This window comes from Rhea americana, unplaced genomic scaffold, assembly GCF_003343005.1.
Source record: "Rhea americana isolate MKP2758 unplaced genomic scaffold, rheAme1 scaffold_120, whole genome shotgun sequence".
NCBI lineage: Eukaryota > Metazoa > Chordata > Aves > Rheiformes > Rheidae > Rhea > Rhea americana.
Genome location: NW_028185262.1, coordinates 629,402 through 643,245, shown reverse-complemented (window position 1 = coordinate 643,245; position 13,844 = coordinate 629,402). Strand labels below are relative to the sequence as shown.

The following is a 13,844-nucleotide window of genomic DNA, read 5'->3' as shown; positions in this document are numbered from 1 at the left end:
TTTTTGAGGCTTCTTAAAAAAAAAAAAAAAAAAGACAAAAAAGAGGCATTCCCGGGTTTAATGGAAAGGCCCTGCCGGAGCCGGCAGTAAGCGCCGGCTCCGCGGCGTCCCCTCCGCAGCGGGCTCGTCCTCCCTCGGCGCTGCAGGGAGCGGTGGCCGGGCAGCGCCCGCGTCCCGGGCGCGCGGGGGCTCCGCGCGCAGCCGCCGGCCGCCCCGGAGCCGGCGCTCGGGCCGAAGGCTTCGGTCTGCCGAGCCCGGAGGGAGGCGGGCGCCAGCCCCGGTGGCGCTGCCGCGCCGGCGCTGCCCGGCGTCTCGGTGGCCGGGCCGGCCGCGCGGAGGGTGGGGGGACGCGGCGCGGCGGTCCCGAGCGGGGACTAGCCTGCTCGCCCCAGCGCAGGGTTTGCAGAGGGGCTGCCCGTGCAGCGCAGCCCCCCCCTCCCTCCACAAAAATCCGAGCAGGGTTTGGAGGTGGCCCATGGCGGGAGGCAGCGGGCGCGCTAGTGCCGATCCCGGGGAGCCTTTGGAGCAGAGTCCCTTCCCTGCATGCAAAATAGTTTCATCATCATCATCATCTTCATCGTGCTCGTGGGGGCTAGCGATGGGATCCTGCCACTCCCCTGCGACCCCCCTCGCCCTCCCCCTCCGCGCCGGCGCTGCAGCCGCGCGGCGCAGGCGTAGGAGCAGCTCCGTTACGGGCATGTTTGAGGCAGATGTTAAAACCGGTGGTCTGTTAGCCGTGGCCTCGGGGGGTTGCCTGTGGTTTCTGCTGTAGTCATGCGTGCTTCGTTTTCAGATAAAAGAGCCAAACTGTTTCACTCCTGGTATTTCCAGCCGCGTTTGGATTTATCTGAACGGAACCAGGCATTCCTGCATTTGAGTGTGCCTACCTCTGCCAAAGAGCCGGTACTTACTATTTTTCTTCCCTTCCCTTCCCCCTTTCCTATTTTCTTTTTCTCCTCTAGGTCCAGGCCTGGCCTTCATTGCCTACCCAAAAGCCGTGTCCATGATGCCGCTGCCCACCTTTTGGGCAATCCTTTTTTTTATTATGCTTCTGTTGCTTGGACTGGATAGCCAGGTGAGTGCGCCTGGCCACGGAGACGTGGCTTATCATTTCAGACACGCGGCAGACTACAGGAATCTGTTGTAGGGTACTTTGTGCCGTGGCAACCAGCTGGCGGTGTGCTATGGGCACTCCTTCAGTAACGAACGTTGTGAGAATTAGTAAGTACGAGGAACGCAGGTGCCGAGGGTTGCCAAGTGCCAAACGAATGCAAAGCCATGTACCAGGCACAAACAGCACAAATTTCTTTTTGRGGGGGCGGTATACCCAGGGTAAGTTCACAAACTGTTAGAGGGCAAAAAAGCAGCCTTTGCCATTGGCCTGGTTCTCAGAGATRCGGAGCAACTTGGGGTGCTGCCGGCTCTCCGACGCCAGCCTGCCCTCAGCACCTCCGAGCGGCCCAGGGAGCGTCTCAGAATGGCTCCAGCTGTCCCAGTGACATAGCACATGCTGCTAGTAATTAATAGCAAGAGAAAAATCAAAAAGTTCAGTCCAAGCAAGGATTTAGGTTATTTTTTCGCAGTGATTGCTTGCAGGAATGTTGGACTGAATACCACAAAAGAACCTGTAAATCATTTCTAGATAGACCACTTCCAAGGAAACAGATGTGACCAAGGTTTATGCTGTGACTCCGTGTTTGAAGTTGCTTAAGTTTTCAGGGCAACAGGCAGCTTTTCTGCACTCAAATGGAAAGTAACTAAGATTACAAAAAACCCCATTGACAAAGGTGAAATGTTTGTTTAGCCTAAATCCTCTCCCATATGAAGAGAGTTCTGTAAATGGATTTTTACCCTGTCATTGTGCACTTATCTCTCGTATTTTTGCTATTCCATTTATCCTAAATTACTCTTTACAGCTTAATCTTTGAACTCCATTGAACACCTTGCAGTCACTCCACAATGAATTTAAAAGTGCCCAGTACTGTGGTTCGGCAACTCGGTACTTACACAAACTGGAAGCTGTCCATTAATTTTAGAAAGCTCCTGACTGCATAGAATGATTAAAACTAATTGGAGCGCTTAATTTCTCTCTTCCAGCCCTCTTTTTTTTTTTTTTTTTTTTTTTTTTTTGGAGTGCAGTCAAGCAGGTTTCTGGAATGCCAGAGCGGTTTAAGATCAAATCAGACCAAAGGAAATGATTATATTTAAAAAGAAAACCAGTTTTACAGAAGTTATAGTAACAAGATAGAGGACAACAAAATTTAGTGGCATARTTGCAGAATAGGCTGTCATTCCTGAATGGGACTTCAGCTCCTGATCAGAAAGGGCACGGTTATTACAGGGCACTTCTGGGCACTCTCAGAGCAATTTAGATACTGGACAGGAAAAGATACCTTGTCTTGGAATAACACTATGTCATGAACTCCCCATGATAAAGTGCTGACTGTAAGCTCAGCCACGGAAGGCGAAGGTCATCTCCACAGAGACTGCTTTGGCTCTCCTTGACATCCTCCTGTTTTCAGTGAACTTGGTGCTTTTGCTTCAGGTAGAGTCCAAAAGCGAACAGAAGGACTTGCGCTGACGCCTGCAAGTTTTGGACCTGGCCTGGCAGGACTTAGCCAATTCATCTCTCTCTTTCTCTAGATTTGTTTGAGAGGTGTTGAGCAATCCCTTTTCTCTGTAGGCAAGATGGGTCTTCTGTTCCAGAAACTTTAACCTTTATTCAAATCTAGTTTTGGTTATTTGGTTAACTCAAGTTACGCGTCTTACATAAAGCTCAAACAGCACATAAGCACAAATACAGTTAGCACGGAGCTAGATAAATTAAGATTTTGGCTAATCTGTTCAAGGCCGCATTTTTGTTTTACATGTTCAGATAGTTTACCAAATCTTTGTACAGGAAATGTTTCAAGAGATCAGTTATTGTTAAACAAGTGCCCCATAGCCTCTGTCGTAAGTACACTGCACTCAAGGTTACGAAAGACTGCCTATTTAGCATCAAAGCCCGCTTTCCACTGACTGGGTTTTTATTGCCAAAACCAAGAGTAAAATTATATCTAATTATAGAATTAACTGAAATAGTACTTATGAAGTGCTGGGGCACATCAAAGAAAATCTGAGAGGTGCTGTCCCAGCTCAGAAGGCTTAAGCTTTGCTGAGCATTTTTTCTCCACCTCTTTTCTAGCACACATCTCCTATTCATGTGAAACAGCTATGGCATGGAAGCCACATAAGTCCTTCCCATCACCAAATTAAGTTCCTCAATCCTTGTGGCTTGCATTTACAAAGCCTCTTCAGCAGTTCAGAAGGGTGCTAGGAAATGAACAGCAATTCTGAAAGCTTCTTTTAAACTGAAAACTACCCCCACACGTTAAGCTTTGGGTTATAAGGAATGGTTCTGGAGTTATTTGTTCAGAGTCATGTTTTGCCACAGAGTACGGTTACAATGTTGCTGTGCAGTGTTTGTTTAATGATGAGGCAGAATAAGATGCGTGGTGGATACGTTTTGAGTCATGTTTCTTTATTGTCATTTGCTTTAGTTTGTTGAAGTTGAAGGACAGATCACGTCATTAGTTGATCTGCACCCATCCTTCCTAAGGAAGGGTTACCGACGGGAAATCTTCATCGCTATAGTGTGTTTCCTTAGCTATCTTCTGGGACTAACTATGGTGACTGAGGTAAGTTACGCAGATGCTGAAATTGTCTTCGTTTTTGGCAATGTGTAGACCAATTTACACTATGAATCAGACTGCACAGAATTAGCCACTCTGAAAAACAGGGCTCTTTAGAGGTCCACTACCTCTTTCATCCCTTGATCTGAAAGCGTTTTAAAAGGGAGCTGAATACTCCCCCCTTTTCAGTGTGAGGAGCAGAGGACTGAAATCTCATTAATATCACTCCAATCTAAGGTATTAATCAATATGARTATGAATATTAACATCTGGCTCCAAATGATGAAAGGCAATGGGAACCTTCAGGAAAGCAGATTAAGATCCCATCCAGTGCATGCAGGGAAAGAGATTTTAATCTTGGTTACACAGATCTGAATCAATTGTATGCCCTTGGATTTATTCTAGTATAAACAAGGCTGAAATATGTTCCAGTGGCTGCACTGTTGTGATATTTATCTCCAAAATAAAATTCAAGACAGCTTTTAAAAACAAATGGAAGAGGACAGTTGTGGGAGTCGAAATAATACCTCTAACAGCGGTGCCTAACAAACTTGGTTTTTCAAGCAGAAGTGCAGGTATATACAGTTCCATGTGGTGAGAGCAGTGAGTCTAGTAATTCAATATTAAGCCAAAAAATAGAGTTAGAAAGACAAACTCTTCTGATGAAAAGCAGTCCTTCCACTCAATTCATAAATGAAGACCCTCTTGATGAGCTGACTTACTTACTTTTTTAGGTTTTTGGAGGCATTTATGTTAAAGATTTTTTTTTTAAAATTATTTCTTTACAGTATTCATTTCTGTAAATGCCCATCCTAAAATACTTTTAAGAAGGAAAAAGACTTAAGTGACTCAGTCAATTATACTAAGTGGCTTAATTTTGGTTAATCATCTTCTCGTTTAGAGTGCTTTCTATAGTAAACAAGCATATTCTCTGGGGAAGGTAATGCCAGGTGTTTGCTTTACCTAGTTGCTTGACATTTCTGCTTATTAGAGAGCAGTCATAAAGATATGTTAGTAGATACTAACTTGACGTAAACATGTGCCTGGCAAGGAGCATATGCTGTTCACAAACATATTTTATTTTATAATGTATTTCTTTTGCAGGGTGGCATGTATGTTTTTCAACTCTTTGACTACTATGCAGCTAGTGGTGTATGCCTTTTGTGGGTTGCATTCTTTGAATGTATTGCTGTAGCCTGGGTTTATGGTAAGTGAGAACGCTTTCATCTAATACCTTTTGATGAGTCAGTGACAATTTTTCTAGCCAAACATTTAATAGTTAGCCATTCCACAATCTTCTTCCCAGCAACAGATTTCTGCCATAAATATAAATTTGCACTGACCTCTTGGAGGCAAATTTGCATCTGGGATCAAGCCAGCCCCCAGTGTTTTTCACAAAAAAAAAAAAAAAAAAAATCCATTGCTAATTAAGAAAGGCACAATCAAGCATTTACATGTGTTAAGTTTAGAGATGAGAGTTCAAAGTTTGGCCAGCCATGAAAACCTCTGTTTGTCTGTCAAAAATTTTCCTTTCAAAGCTGTCTGCAGGGGTCGAGCCAACCAAATAGAAAGTATGAAAGAAAGCCAGTGGAAAGTGCATTCTGTCCTGTTATTTCCAAGTGATGCTGATTGCCAAGGTCTGACAGTAGCCTCAGTTGCTGCCTGCAACAGTAACCTAGGAGTGATCAAGAAAGATGGCTGTTTGTGACTCGTCATTTCCCTAATTCTTCACTCCATGTCCTTAAAAAAAAAAAAAAAAAAAAAAAAAAAAAAAAAAAAAGCCTTCATTTTGGATCAAATTTCCAGAGAAACTGGGTGTACCTTTTGCTGTTGTGTCCTTCCCCGATGACTCCTCCAGCACATTAGTGGCGAGTGGAGTGTGTATGGTGGAGGGTGGAGGACCATTTTCAGTTGGTTTCAGAGGGCTTCAGCTGAGCATCCTTCTTGAGCAGCATGTAATCCTGCTTAATCCATAGCATAATCCACTGCCTTACAAGGCTTTTATATGCAGGGTTCTGATAAATATGCTCACTGTCTGTTACAGGCGCTGATAATATTTATGATGCCATTGAGGATATGATTGGATACAGACCTGGTCCTTGGATGAAGTGGAGCTGGATCGTGATCACACCAGTTCTCTGTGTGGTGAGTACTGACCTGACTGTTTCAAGTCTTCCATGTTGCAGCTTTGAGCCTTCATCTCTTTAACTGAAGGCTGCTTCATTCAGAAGCTTGAACATAGCCCTCAAAGACATGACCTTTCTAGATGTTAGCTGTTAATGTGACCTCTCTCTGCTGTGCCTGTGCAAAATGTAGCAGGCTAAATCTGGGTTGATTTATCTTTGACTTGGCAAATGTCAGCTTCATGACACAGACAACACACTCTCCAAAAAGCACTCTCTACTCTGAGAAATAGGACTATGAGGCCATTTTAATGAGAAGATCTCAGCAATCTGAGGCAGACATTCGACATACTTCATTTGCTAGGAAGAACATCCCAGTACACTCTTTGCAATGTGCAGCAAGTTGCTGAGCCCTAAAAAGCCCGAGGAAGCATGCTGCGGCTGCCCAGCACCATCTGTCAACATCCTATTGCCAAGCAACACTTTACATATAAGCAGATGTAGAGGGCTCTCTCAGTAATTTAAGTGGCAGAATGATTGTTCCGCTGGCATAAGATATGTTTTGTGTCCATCAGTTCTGCCTTTCAGTGCCTGGCTTCCTTAGGGCCGGTGATAATGACAGAGCCTTGCTGCTTTCAGCATTTTTTGAGTCTCACTTTGTTTTCCTTTCTTTTCTACACAGGGGTGCTTTATCTTTTCTTTGGCCAAGTACAAACCACTGACCTACAACAAGGTCTACACATACCCAGACTGGGCAATCGGCCTGGGCTGGGTTCTTGCCCTTTCCTCCATGATCTGCATCCCTATGGTGATGGTCATCCGCATCATACAGTCAGATGGGTCACTCATTGAGGTAAGGACTATCTCCTTGTGGGGCAGAGACTGGTTCAGATATGGGAAAGTGAATTCAGGTCTGAGTCAGGGCAGTGTAGGATTCTCTTTGCMTTGGACTTCTTCTCCAGGAAATTTGCTTTAACAGAAACTGGGAAAAGAGAGGTCCCACAGGTAGGTGAAGTAGCCCTCASCCTCCTTACTTTAAGAGGGTGGACTGCTTATAGAGCATATGGGTTGCAAACATGCTGGCTTTCCTCATTAGCTTGATAAGTTAGACTATAATCTGACCAGGCATGTAGCCTTGTGTACAGTTGTCTGTACAGAGAAAGAGAGATTTAACTTGCTCTGATTTACATAAAAATAAGCACAATGATTGGAAAACTGGCACTTTGTCCAAGTAGGGCAAAGTTGGATATCTCTCCTGCAGCAAATGCGGATAAGACTGCTAAAGATCACCTGTCCTTTTGGCAAACAGTAGGAGCAGAGCAAACGCAAAGCCTTCTGGCCTCAAATAAACACCAGATGATTTTACTTCCTGCCACTTCTGAATTTTTCAGCTTGGCAAATTGTTGCCTTCATGTGCAGACAAGCACTCAAAGACTTTCTTTGCTGTTCTCAAARCTGTTCCTAGCTATTCCTCCTAAATATCACTGGGAAGGTGGATRTAGACCTGGATCAAACCCTGCTGCCTAAAAGCTTATTGAATTTTCAGGAAAATTCAGATACACCTGTGGATTCTGTGGCTCTCAGGCCTGGCCTTCACTCTGCAGGGGCTGAGTAAAAGTCAGATCCCAGTGCCAATCAATGCGCTTCACTTTTTAACTGTTTTCTTTTTCTAATTAGTCAAATCAAAACCCTGGATATAGATTCTCCTGAGCTTTGGAAAACTTGGTTTCAAATTCAGACTTGACAGTGCAGATTTGCTCAGCTTCAGATTTTTATGCAATCTCTTGCCCTTCGCACTTCAGCGCTGGTTCTCCTGGTTTGTTTTTATTCCAGCAGAGAGTTTTTAGACATTGTGCAAGCATTAAACTTAGCACTTCTCATCTGTGGTTTCAATTTAGTTTTGTTTTCCCCTAGTGAGACAGTCTGAAATGCAGAGCAAGATATTCCTGAAGAAGAAGGTGGGATACTTTGGGTTAGAAAAAGAAATACGGAATAAAGTGAGAAAGGAACATTTCCTGGAGCACAAATACTTGAATTTGTTTTCCTCCAAGTGTTAATAGTCTTTTTCAGCCGCAGCCAGAACATTTTCTTGAGTGTTTATTTTCCTGCCTACAGTGTCACCATCTATTGAGAGACAAGTCTAAAAGTAGCCAAAATACTCCTCAAAAACCATGTTAGGAAATGGARGAGAGTAAACACTGGTCAGATGCCATTTAGTTTGCCCTTTGTGAACGGAGRTGTAGGAGAAACGTTGCCACTTGGCCAAGAAATGTTGGACTGAAAGGCAGAGTTGTTCCTGAATGAGGGAAAGCAATTCGARGAGCAGCTGCAGCACAGAAAATCCAGCGTCCAGGATGCTGGCTAAGCTTTTTCATGTCCTCTGGTCTCTCCAACTTCCCAACCTCAGGTCAAGCTCGGCAGCTGAGTGAAAGTTGACAAGGAGCATATGGACATGGTACCCATCTCAGCATCAGGGCTGTAGCATAGTCTCCATCATGCTTGCAGAGCCACACAGCACATGCACACCTCAGACAGCCGCTTATCACCTTCCTGGCGTTGCCACGTCCTCCACCCTGAGCATGGAGAGGTGGAACCTGTGTTTTGCCTTCTTACCTTTGCTTTCTTTCTCCTTTCAGAGGATAAAAGCGGTGGCTGCCCCTAAGGAAGTGAATCGGTGGTCCAAAGAAACGGAGAGCGGCACCCCCTTCTGCCCCAACGGGACGTCGAATGGCGGATTGATCAAGCCAACTCATATCATTGTGGAAACCATGATGTGAGCTCTCTCTGTGAGAGGATAAACCTGCTTTAACTGCCGTTTACTAACCATAGATTCTCATAGGACCAGGTTTACAGAGCTTTATATTTGCACTAGGATTTATTTTTATTTCTCACAGAGAAAGTTATTTTTTGTGTGTGGTTTTTTTTTAATATTTTGTAAGGTAATCACAGCAGATGTCTCTCTGTAGAGGGAGAGCTTTCATATCAGACTAGACATATTACAGGAATTTACTATTATTGGTTTTTTTTTAAAATATATATATCTTTATCTCTAAATATTATAAACCTTACCACTTGAATTGATTGTCTTGCCAGCAATATATTCAAGTCTCAGAAAGCAATTTTAGGTGCTGGTATGGTTGGGAGCAGGGTAACCTACAGAACACACAGAAGGAGCTCTGTTGAGAGATTGAGAAAAAAGACACTGTTTCAAGAGAATTTTCAAAGGTGTAGTATTTCCACTCTCTGGTTCAACTGTGGTAAACGACAGGCTTCAGGGTCCCATCAGGAAAAAGGGTACCGTAATATTTTGCGTAGTCCCTAAATAAAGATACAGCTGGAGCAGCTGAGCAGATTGAGGAGGCGGAGGATTTGGGTGTGGAAAGGCTTGTAGCTGTCCCATCTGAGCATGGCATTGGGACCCCATCACCCACACGATAGGAGTTTAGGAAGAGGTTTGCCAGATTTGGCATGGTTCACTCTCTTTTTTATTTTTTACTTAGATGAAATGCCTGCTATTTTTGCGTGAGTAAGGAGGTTGAAGAGCTGCTCCTTAATTTCACAACGCAGCGTACTTTAGCTGAGGTATCACTATTGTAAACTTGAATTCTGCAAAATGAGACTAGCAGGCTGTCCCTGAAACAGCGGGGTCAAGTGCTGTTGAAAAGCAGCACCTGTGTTCTTGGTGCTTCAAACATTTGCTTGGTCTTTGGGTTGCTTGTTAACTATTGGACTTCGGTTTCGAGCGAAAAAAAAAAAAARAAARAAAAAAAATCCCTTATGGACTCTGACTGTCCAAAGGTGAACACGAACCACATCATCTCCAACAGTAAGAGCAAAACCACTCACCTACGCCCACAGTAATTCATATTTATAATAGACACATTGTTAATAATAGTAATGAAGATAATAATATCACTCAGCAAACAGGTGCTTTTCATCTGTGTATCTCAAAAATACTTTACCAAGTGTGGTAACCAGGATTTGCTTTATTTATTTATTTTGGGGGTTTGGTTGGGGAAACAGATAAGGACTAAGGACCTTGTCCCAYGTTACTAAAAAGTAGCAGTGGACCTGGACACAGATTGTCCAGTCTCCTCACTTGTCTTAGGTTAGACTGTAATTATTTTGGGTTTGGGGTGGGGAGTAACATACTTATGAGGCCTATGAATCTAACTGTGGAAGAAGTAGGGCTTAAAGGATTTTAAGTTAAAGCAAAGGAAACATGTGACATATTGAAAGATTTTGTACTGGGTCGCAAGGAATAGCATACCATTCCAGGTTAGACTAAGGAATAAAGAGGAATCACTACGAGGACTGTAGACGTGGACGTGCAGCAGCTGAAGTGAGCAGATAAGGAGGTAATGCCATGGAGAACTGCCCCCTGAAGACTGTCCAAAGGCTGGACAACCTCCCGCCCCTTTTATTTGTTTTGCTTTTTGTTTTTGTTTTTTTTAACTTGAGCAAGTTGTGCTGGGAACAGGCTCTCTGGAGAAACTCCGCCTTTTCTTGTGGGCACGGTATTCGACGGAGAATTGATTTTCTTCTAATGATACCACAATTAGGCCAGCCAAAGGTATCTAGAGGAAATGCTTGATAAAAATAGAGTTTGTATCTGGTTATGCTACTGTCAGTTTAGGCTGTCAGGGCARGTTTTGTCATTTAAACAGGAACATAGCCAGTTCTTAACATTCCTACASGGTAGTTTTATTTTTCTTTAATGTCCCATGGACTAACTGGCCACAGCAGCACAAATACTTGTTGATTAACTTGTTGGTATTACTGTAAAAGAGAAGGGGTGATATAAAACTAAAAGAGATGGACCAAAAACAAAGAAAAGAAAACCCCAAAAGTAGCTGCAGCTATACTTTTTTTTTTCCAATTTTTTTCTAATTTGAATTTATGCATGTTTTTGCATCGGATGGCTGAATTGCAGAGACAAATTAGCCACTGCAGTGTTGCTTTTGTTTTCTTCTCTGGTGGCTGTATTATAAGAGTTATAAATTAAACTTTTCCACAGGTGGAGATGGCAAATATCACATTTTACCCGCTGGGCCAGCGACAATAGCCATCCCAAAGCCTTGAGAATCTCACTGGAGATTTTTTTTGCCTTTTTTTTTTTTTTTTAATAAGTCTTTTACCATCAAAGCCACAGAAGTGGAATGAAAGATAACTCTCGTAGTGGGCTTTGACTTGGACTCTTGTTCTGGGGTTACAATTAGTGCCTGCGTAAACAGGCACACATCCCTGGTTAAGATGGGAGTAGCAGCTTAGGCATCTAAATTAATGGTTTGAGGAGTGCAGATGAAACACTGATGCTTGATTTTTTTGTTTGWTTGTTTTTGATACATTGTCATATAACTGCTTTTGAGATTTGTTTGCACATTAGTTTCATGCTATGTAGCTGAGACAAACTTTAGTTAGTTGGGGGGGGGAAATGGTTTGGCTACATGAAAAATGTCTCTGGTGAGTCAGCTGGATATTGAGCCATCTCCCACCTTGCGGAGAATGTCTTTGCTTTAGGAACCAGAGGGTTAATACTACACCTTTAAAAGTACAACTAATAGAGAACCAGAACCCAGCCCCAGTTTGGTATAAACTGTGCCATTCAAATCAGTTGCTTCCATGTACCAAGTGAAAACGTCTTGCACATATGCAACAACCTCACTGAAGCGTTCGCTGTGTAACTTCTCTAGCCCCGCTGTGCTCTTTAGAGCATGGCTGCAAGGAAGGGCTGGGATCCATGAAGAGCGAATAGAACATTGTTTTGGGAAAATAGTGCCCCTCTCCCCTTTTCCTTCCCCTAAAAAAAAAAAAAAAAAAAAAGAGAGATTCTTTTTGTTATCACTGGGTTTTGAGTTCCAATGAGCACATTCACCTTTTTTACAGTTTTGGTTTTTCTAACACTTATTTTTTGGATTTCTGAATTTTTTTCTTGGTTATAAATTTGCATTTCAATATGGTCCACTGCCAAATTCATTAAAAAATATTTTTTAAAAATGTCTGTATTTTCTACCTATTTATGATTGCAAATACAACTAATTTTTTTCCTAATTTACTTGTTTAAACTATTGTGACCTATTTTACCTCTTTTATGTAAATGAGGAACTCTATATTAAAAATATCACAACTAGTCATAGATGAACTGCATTGGRGCCAGGAAAAATTAGTTTAGCTTTTGGCATGAAATCTTTAAACCAAATCATTGAGTTTAAAACTAGCATAAAGCAAAACACACTTTTTCATATTTCATGCAGCTTTGTATTCACAGAGTCTTCTGCAGCTGGAAATGACAGGTTTTCAGCAGTATTTATTTCTAGTTGAACTGAAATCAGGAGTTATTAGAAAGGTAAAGTGGAAAATTTATCCCACAGCATTCTCAGATCTATTCTTTATCTTTCTCAACTTTCCAAGCTTTTTTCAGTTCATCTGTCACTAGTTATGGTCTCACTGAATGGGCATCTATTGTAAGGGACTTTACCAGTAGTCTGTATTTTGGTATTTGAACAGTATGATTTCATAAATAGAACTGTTTCTTATTGTTGTTGTTATTGTTCTCATTTTCCTCTTTATCTGTAGTTTTCCTTTTCATCTGGTCCAAAACAGACCCGCACACTTAAAAAGTCCTTTTTAAAGAAGTGTGAGATGCTAGGTCCACAATGGATTTGTTCTTGTGTTAGAGATGAAAATGTAAAAGCCAAGCGGCTGTTTATTTCCATCCAAAGCAATGCCAGTGTTGGGCCTGCAGTAGCAAGGCAGCTCGTGGAGCGGAGCTAGCAGCTAAAAAGGATCGGCTGGAAGAGGAGGTGGAGCAGCAAAACGGACTTTTTTTTTTTTCCCACTGCTCTTGGGGAAAGGAGAAAGAAATTCAGAGTCTTCTGCTCCTTGCACCACGCAAACCCATCAGCAGAGCCTTTTTTGTCATCATCAAGACAGCACCTGTGGCAGCTAGCTGAAGTACCAGCTCATGCTCAGGCTGATGGGCATCTTCCTCTCTCAACTGCAGATCCTGCCGCTTCCTCGTTTCTATTGTGACGTTAGACAACTCCAGTAGATCTGCCAACATGTGGACATTTCCATTTGCTAGGCCTTTTACTGGTCTCCTCCCAGTCTGCTTTTCTTTGCTAAGGAGACTTTTACAGTTTTGGTGAGGTCATGCTTGTCACACTTGGGTTCAAAGCTCCTGCCTGCTGTTACCAACGGCAAAGCTCCACCAGCGGGAGAAGGATTTGAACAYTTTGAATAACTGATTCTTAGCTTCCGCGTCTTGTGGTCGCTGCAGGATCACAGGCGGAGGTGTGGTGTATATAAAAAAAAGAAGTGTTTTAAATAAGCTGTGTATTGAATGGAGTGGCCAAGTTTTAGCTAAGCAGTTCAAGTACACTTGGAAGAAAGATGACCCTGACATCAAATCCAGGAGAGTCAATGCAAGTTGCTCACTTTCAGTAAAATGTAAATCTGTGCTTAAGTAGAATATTATGATGTGAAGTCTTCCACCCCCCCCCCACAAGTGGGGACAACATTGCTTCTATTCCTAGGCTGCAGATTATGCCTTTAGGTTTTGCAGACCTAGCCAGCATATGGRTTGAGAAAGTTCAGGCACTTTTCGCCTGCAAAGATCCTACCTGCTGGGGAGTCTAAACTGCCTCTTCTAAACTGGCCATGCAGGGAAGGAGACGTAATGACATGAGTTGGGACTGCGGCTGCACTGAAGGAGCGAGGCTCGAGGTTGGACTTGAGGATACGTCAGGCTCCTGGTAGCCACTGAGCACCCTTGGGTGCTTGGAGAGCTCAAAAAGTGGGCTCCGGTGGCTGTCCTGGGCTTGCTTCTTCCAAGATCAGCACCCACAATATAGGCTGACTGGAAGAGTTGCTCAAGGAAGACTCCCACCATAGCTGAAGCTGGGCCTAACTAGACTTTTTTTGCCACTGCCACCTCTTTCCCACCACCAGCTCATTGCACTTTCCATCCATTCCCAAAATAAATCTGTTCATGGCCAATACTCTCTTGTGTTAAAAAAAAAAAAAAGAAAAGAAAAAAAGAAAAGAAAAA

The 13,844-nt window shown here is 43.0% G+C and overlaps 1 protein-coding gene across 4 annotated transcripts in view; it reads left to right on the top strand.

The window, feature by feature from the left end:
* The window catches only part of SLC6A6 (solute carrier family 6 member 6), a 49,898-nt gene extending 37,565 nt beyond the window's left edge, over positions 1–12,333 (top strand). For all 4 annotated transcript variants that reach the window (XM_085324070.1, XM_085324050.1, XM_085324042.1 and 1 more), the window contains 6 exons: positions 963–1,075; positions 3,540–3,677; positions 4,776–4,878; positions 5,716–5,816; positions 6,477–6,647; positions 8,431–12,333. In XM_085324070.1, the coding sequence (XP_085180196.1) occupies positions 963–1,075; positions 3,540–3,677; positions 4,776–4,878; positions 5,716–5,816; positions 6,477–6,647; positions 8,431–8,571 (767 nt within the window). In that variant the 3' untranslated portion in view covers positions 8,572–12,333. The remainder of the gene's footprint in view (positions 1–962; positions 1,076–3,539; positions 3,678–4,775; positions 4,879–5,715; positions 5,817–6,476; positions 6,648–8,430) is intronic.
* Positions 12,334–13,844: the final 1,511 nt, after the last annotated feature.